The sequence below is a fragment of the Echinops telfairi genome, unplaced genomic scaffold (assembly GCF_000313985.2).
Source record: "Echinops telfairi isolate 266 unplaced genomic scaffold, ASM31398v2 ScPeMD7_70;HRSCAF=299, whole genome shotgun sequence".
NCBI lineage: Eukaryota > Metazoa > Chordata > Mammalia > Afrosoricida > Tenrecidae > Echinops > Echinops telfairi.
The window spans coordinates 50,781,758-50,788,869 of NW_022103968.1; the positions used below are offsets into that span (position 1 = coordinate 50,781,758).

General features: G+C 45.2%; 1 protein-coding gene across 11 annotated transcripts in view; it reads right to left on the minus strand.

Moving 5' to 3' along the window:
* The window catches only part of ANK3 (ankyrin 3), a 378,044-nt gene extending 371,215 nt beyond the window's left edge, over positions 1 to 6,829 (minus strand). For 6 of the 11 annotated variants that reach the window (XM_045291329.1, XM_045291327.1, XM_045291326.1 and 3 more), the window contains exon 1: positions 6,212 to 6,827. In XM_045291329.1, the coding sequence (XP_045147264.1) occupies positions 6,212 to 6,325 (114 nt within the window). In that variant the 5' untranslated portion in view covers positions 6,326 to 6,827. Of the gene's footprint in view, positions 1 to 6,211 lie in introns of all 11 variants that reach the window. The other 5 variants (XM_045291325.1, XM_045291322.1, XM_045291321.1 and 2 more) reach the window with 4 other exon arrangements.
* Positions 6,830 to 7,112: the final 283 nt, after the last annotated feature.

The window sequence follows — 7,112 nt, forward strand, 5'->3', positions numbered from 1 at the left end:
GCCTGCCACCACGTCAGATCTGCTGCTCTGCCTCTACATCCACAAGCCATGGCCTTCTTCATCATTCGTCCACCTGCTCCTTGCCTCCATACCTCAGCAGCCACGCAAATAAGGAACAGTCCCGAGCTTGGACTCAGAGCAAACGGGACTTCCCCACTTCTATAAGCGCGTGGACCACTTTTCTTGATCTAACTTCTCTCTTCATATACATGTGTACGTATCACTGGGTCTGCTTCTCCAGAGAACGGGGCTTAATACAGAGCCTCTAAGAATCAAAATGATCAATGGCACCACACAACAACAGCAATCTAACGAGAAAGAGATTGTACTGTCAAACCCTCTACCTCTACACACAGCAATGAAAAGCTGACATCTTTCCACACAGAGATTAAATATAATAAAAACAAGCAGTCACACAATAAATATATCATCTTGTCGAGGGAAAATGAAGAGACATAAAAGATCATAGGCCTGGAAAATGAGATAAAAACAATGGTTCTTCAATAGCTACAATATGGTGTTAACTAAGCTAGAATTTTAAAATACCATATTTAGATATTAAGAAATGTTTAAGTTTTACCTGACAAGATGCCATCTTGCACAGTTTATAATGATAATCACTCAAGAACAACAATAACAACAAAAGCGTGAATATGTTTTTTCACTTAATGTACAAATGACTTTATTGGAAAAAAGAAAATGTACCCTTGTAATTAGTATTAAGACTCAATCAGCTGGCCAGGTTTATTATTTACTGACTTCTAAATAGTATAGAACATCTTAGGGCACAAATTTACAATCTGTCCTTTGAGTGAGCTAAGCCTCCCATTCATTCTTTTTGGAATGGTCCAAGATCAGAGACAAGGCAGCAGCTGGTTGGGCTCCGAGGGATTTGCTGCTAGTTGATTTGCTGGCACAATCCGCCAAATCTCTCGGTGAAAATAATCTATGCATTTTCCTGTTCAGTTGTTTCTATTTAATAACAGCCACAGGAGCAGCAACAACAACGACCACTATCTGGCTCTTACCTGTGCCAGGCAGAGTCCTGATATTGACTCACTGAAATCTCATTACAACCCTAGGGCTAAGTCCAGACGATTACTGCATTCATTTCCTAGGTGAGCAGAGCAAGGCACAAAAAGGTGGAATAGCTTCCAAGGTCACACAGTTGAGTGACCGAACCAGCACTGAGGTCAGATCATCTGACTCTCTAACTCACTAAACAACACGACTCTTTGTCTACCATCCCATCTAACTGTCTGCCGTGTGCCTACTTATCCACTTATTCACCCAGCCTTGCTTGACTGCACTAGGTGGTGCTGATGCCACCATCTATGCTTTCGAGGTGCCCCCAGTCTTCTGGACAAGACGGACCTGTGTACACATAATTACAGGACAGAATCTCAGATAAGCTCTTAGAGAGAGAAGGCTTCTAATGGAGTGGGCTGTGCATACCTAATACACGTCCTGAAATTCTAACCCCTATACCTATAAACAGGACCCTTTTTGGAAACAGAAGGTTTATTTTTTACGTTAAAGAGGTCCGATCAGGGTAGGGTGGGCCCTTGAATTAAAAAGAGCAGACTAGACATGAGATGGGAGGTAGCAGGAAATCTCATGTGAAGGTAGACACACAAGATAGAGGCATCTACAAGCCGAGAAACTCCAAGTACCAAGGGATACTGACTACTAGTAGTTGAAATAGACCAAAAAAGGATTATCTCCTTGAGCCTGGTGAATAAATACAAAGCAAATGTCAAACGTCCTGGAATAAAAGGCTTATAAATCTGAGCATTTAATTCTTCATCTTCCCCTTCAAGCCAGAAACTTGGCAATGACCCTAAATTCGATCTCTCTTTCTCACTTCCTACATAGACTCCGTTGCCAAGTTCTACTGAGTTTTCCCCTAAATATCTCTTACATGCATCATCCCTTCTCTACTGGAATAGTCTCTGCCCTAGTTCCAACTCTTAGCATCATGTTTGGATCACCCTCAGTGTTCTTACCTGCTGTTCCTGCTGCTGCCTACATCACAGATGCTGATGATTGTTTTAAGTGATAAGGCTATTCATAGTCTCTCGCATCACCCAGTCTCCCCAGCTTTGGCCAGGAAATTTCCAACCCTTGAAAGATGGCATACAAGGTCTTCAAGATATGGTCCTTCTTGTTTACTAGCTTTTAAAAATTCCTAGCCTACACTCATGCCCACTTTACACCAAGCCCCAAACCAAACTCACTGCTGTCTAGCCAATTCCAATTTGTGGTAACTTCATAGAAGGTTTTCTAGACTGTCAATTAGGTAGCCTCGACTTTCTCCCAGCAGGCAGCTGGTGAGTTTGAAGTGCTTACTACAAGATTAACAGATGAGTGTCTAATGATACCCCTGAATATATTCTTTCCTACTTCTGTCACTTTGGGCATGAGATTTCCTTCTTTGTCTATTTCACTACTTCCTTCAAGACCCAGCTTCTCTGGGAGGCTCCTCTGATCGAAAACAGTTGACAATCTTCAAATGGACTCACTTTATAAAGTATTAGAAGAAGCCATGCGCGTTTCATGATGCTACCATTCTCCCTGGCTCTGATGGGAGCCACATTACTTCTGCCAATGTACCTGGTTTAACTGCCTCTCTCACATTCATTGTAATGCCTAATCCCCAGAAGTCACCTGATAAATGTATGATGAATGAATGCAGTAATACAAACATAAATTGATGAACAGCCATCCCTCTTATGATACCGATTAGCTGTGTGAGTCTGACATCAATAATCAGAAAAATAATAATCATGGAATTCACTGTTCCCGCTTCTCAGTGTCTACCACTGTCAGGCACATAGAGGGACACTCTGTAAAAGCTCCTTTGTTTTTTGCCAGGGTGTAGTAAATGTGTACAAGTATACATTTTAAACAAACCGATTTGTGAATATATTAAAGTCAACTCCCGTCTTCTTTCACACGTGAGCATGCATTTTATTCTTTACATGGGGAGAAGGTGAAACAAGCAGGTAATGGGACATCAGTAGCTGTGGTGAGGGAGAAATGCAGGGATCACAGGTCCTACCCCAAGAAGTGTGTCTTTGACTTCTAACCCAAGTGGGCTCATGGTACGTTGGGCCATCTACTGACTACCACCTGTGGGCAGAATATCCTGCTGGATGCAGAGCATACGAGTTCTTTGCAAGTTGCTTAGCCAGGGCAGGGATCCAATATGAACCTGCCCAAAGGCACTCTGCCTACATTTGGCTGGCCTCCCACTGGCTGCCAACCTGAGCAGCCCATCAGGGAGCAAGGGTGCGAAGGAGAAAATCTGTCCGGAGAGCAGTGGCAATATGTGGGTAAGGGATATTACAAATACATTAGTAAGCAACTTTCAAATTAGATACTCATTAGGAATTTTTTAAAATTTAAGCCAGAAAATGTGTTGTACAAAAAATTAAAAGGTTCATGTCCCCAGATGCATTTCTTCCTAACACGTAGGAAGATTTTCATTTTTCTTGAGACTGCTTAAGTTGTTGTGCCAAGAACAAAATACATCATTATCAAAACTCCACTTAGCGTAAATTCCTAGAAGCTCCCCACTTCTTATTGGTGGGAGGAGGGGACTGGAAATCATTTTCATTCTTGGTTATCAATATGCATAATAGATTAGGTATATAATTCAATGGGTCTTTAAAAATCTGGTGAGATGTAAGTTCAATGCCCACCAGTAAGGAGGGCCAATATACATTATGATTTTATTATACTACGTATTACTATCCCAAACCATACGATGTTGGCAGCACGGGTACAGCTGTCATTTGTGGGCTTGCTCAAACTTAAGCTGCAAGGGGTGCCAGGACCAAATTTCTTATTTTATAGATTAGATACTCTTTAAGATTTTCCTAAGCCTTTTTATGTTGAGAGTTTTGTGAGTACTCCCTATTACTTTAATGTTATTAAATGATCCTAGAAATATCTCTGCATATGAGCCACCGCAACTATCCACATCATAACCCCCATAATATTTTAAAAGCTGCATTTTCAAATGATACTGGGCTTACCATATGGAACAGAGTATCACACAAGCTTCAATTAGTACCTGAGGTAAAGGCAAGCCAAAAAGACCTCACAGTCTGAGCAATGCCCTTTATAGAGAATAAGTGTTGCAGCTGCCATATGACTGAAAAAAGAAATCTAGCCTGGGCCTTCGAAGTAAACTAATCTTCACTCTGTACATGAAAAATAATCCACGATGTAATTTGACTATGAAGAATCTATGCACAGTATCCTTGATAGAGACGACCTATGTTATACTGGGCTATGAATAAATGAGTAACATAGCAATGCAAGAGTCACTTTTCAGACCTACTCTGAGTGTCCTGGGAACAAACACATTTAAATCTGCTTGCACATGTACAATAGTGATATTGATATTTTTCCCTGTTCCCTTCTGGTTGCTAAGAGGTTTACATTGGGCAGACTCTGTTATACTCACAACAAAGCATTTGCTTCAGATCCGTGAGTCCAGAGCCTCCCTTTGCCTCATCCTTTCCCTGTTTCCTTTCCAAGTCAAACAGGGACCCAAGCACAAAGGCCCGCAGGTCCACGGGGAGAGCTACAGGAAGCCGCTGTCCGTATGCTGGGCTCGGCTAACATCTCTTATGTAAATGCAACTCAAGTAAGGACACCGTTTCGTTGGACAAATAGAAATATCTTTTCCCGTGTTTGCTTAGAAGTCAGTTTACTGTGATGGGGGCTGCGGGAGTGAAGCGTGGCAACGAGGGTAACTGATCGGAACTGCCCACAGACAAACCCGGTAGGTCTCAATCTGGCAAGACCTGGCAATTTCATAACACCTCTGATGCGGAAGGCCCTGAAACTGGGCTGGCGCAGAATGGCCTCACCTCGGTTGGTACTCCTGTGAAGATCTGTTCCAGAAGTTTATTTACGAGCATATGGGAGTGGGAAATAGCTATATTTAACCTCTTGCAGCAAAACCACCGCAGCCTCAAAACTCAGGCTCAGAGAGTCAGCTGGGTAACCAAAGGCAGAGGAGGCGCCTTCTGCGGCTCCTAGCAGGGAAGGCAATGGCAAAGGCACCAGCAATATGGGGGGAGGGGGGGTCACTCCCTGAAGAGAGGTGACCGTGGTCCAGGGAACCTGCATGCCATTTAGAAACTGCATGCATGCATGCAATGGCGCTCTGAGCAAATTAAGATGGTCTTCCTCTTGGGGATTCCCACAAAGGCCCATAAAAATGCTTGATGGGTTTCCTTCTGTATTCAGATCGCAGAGTTTTAGTCAATTTTTATTCATTGTCATGGGGGGTGGGGGGCTCTGGGGCCTGGCTACCTGGTCCCTCCCTAAGACTCAGATTTAAGGGCGCAGGCAACAGACACTTAGCAAGTACTCTGTGGCTGTAATAAAACACCACTGACCTAGAATATTCCTCCTATGTCTCCCCCCACCCCCAACAAAACCTGGACTATCAGCAGGGGGTCAGGAAGGGCCCTGCTTTGGTCTGCAGCAGGCAGTCCTAAGGCTGCAGGTGGTCTCTGCCTGCCCTGGGAATTCCTGCCTTCAGGATAACCCCTTCTCACTCAGCCAAGGAAAACAAGCCTGGGATTTGAGCTTTACTGAACAAAGGAAAGTTATTTCTAGCAGCTTATCCCCACTGCATCCTCTCCTTAGAAATGCGAGGCAAAAGGAAAGGGGTCTAGATGTCACCAAGCAGGACACCAACGACTTTTCTGCAACGCCTTTAAGGTCACAGATCTGCCTGAGGAACGCACACATGTGACACACACCGTTCTGACACGAAACCTCCTTTTCCGCGAGATGGATCTCGCTAAGAAGTACAAAGGCTGATACTCCAGCCTTTCCCGCACCCCTAACGTCACCGCCATCCCCGTAACCTTGACGGGGCCGGGCAGAAACTACTTCTAACTGCCCGCCGGTAACACATCTCTGTGTGCCGGCGACAGGACCCCGCACACCTTCCGCATCAGCACTGCAATCCCCCTCAGCAAAAGCCTGCCCTGCCCACGCCAATCCTATGGCCGTGGGGGGCTGCCACAGGGTCTTCTCGTCGGCGCCCAATTGACACACTCAAGGTACACGCTCCCCAGCGTGTAAAAACAGCCCCCCAGGCTTCCAACCCCTGCCAAGGGGAGGTGGAAAACAAAAAGAATTCAGGCAGGCGAGAGATTTGCTCCGCTAGACTCACAGATACCTTTTTCTTCCGATCGCGGGACCGTTTGCGGTGTTTCCTTTTTTTCTCAGTCTCTTCTTCGGCATTGATTTCTAAATCCCTGTTCTTCTTTAATTGCGAGGCGGCATGAGCCATAATGCATTAACACGACCCTCCTGAGCCCGGCTTCCGTGCAGAAGGTGCTGTCCTCGGGCCCTTTAATCAGGCAGGCAGCAGCATTCCAATCGCTGGAGAGAAAGGCCGGGACTAGACGCAGGGAGGCATTCACAAAGCAAAGATGCTGGAGGAGGTGAAGCTTTTAAAAAGCAAAAGGACGGTCTCCAGGCTTCCTCCTACACCTTCCCCTACCTGACCCTCCTTTACAAGCGAGCGCAGCCATCGCCATGCATTGACTGTAGTTAGTGCAAAAGACAGCTGGGACAGAGGACGCTGTCTGTGGCTGTACCCCTGTCACCAGCTGGAAGTGCCCAAGTGATTCCTTGGGAGGGGGAATGCTGCAAAGGATGCTTCCCTGAAGGGAGAAAAATCAAGAGTCACCATACATGCAGCAGCAAAAATTCAGCCCGAATTCTGAAAATCTATTTTAGAAGCCTTTGGAAAAAAGAAAGGGCTGCAATTTATACATCACCACTAGATCTGCACAGAGCAAAATTTAACCCGTCATAGAATGGAGCCGTTCCTACTTTAGTTTAACTGCTGATGGGGACACAATATATCAAATAACACTGTGAGGAATACACTGGATTTTGAGATGGGGCTCCTGGCGGCACTGGGCGGGGGAGACAATGAACGCATTGCCTGCCTCAACACTGAGTCCTTTCTGCTCAGCTACCAGCGAAATGCATTTGGTGGGAGAGGACCACAGAAAGGCTTGTTGTCTTTGAGAAACAGCACGCCTCAGTCAACACACCATCCAGAAAGA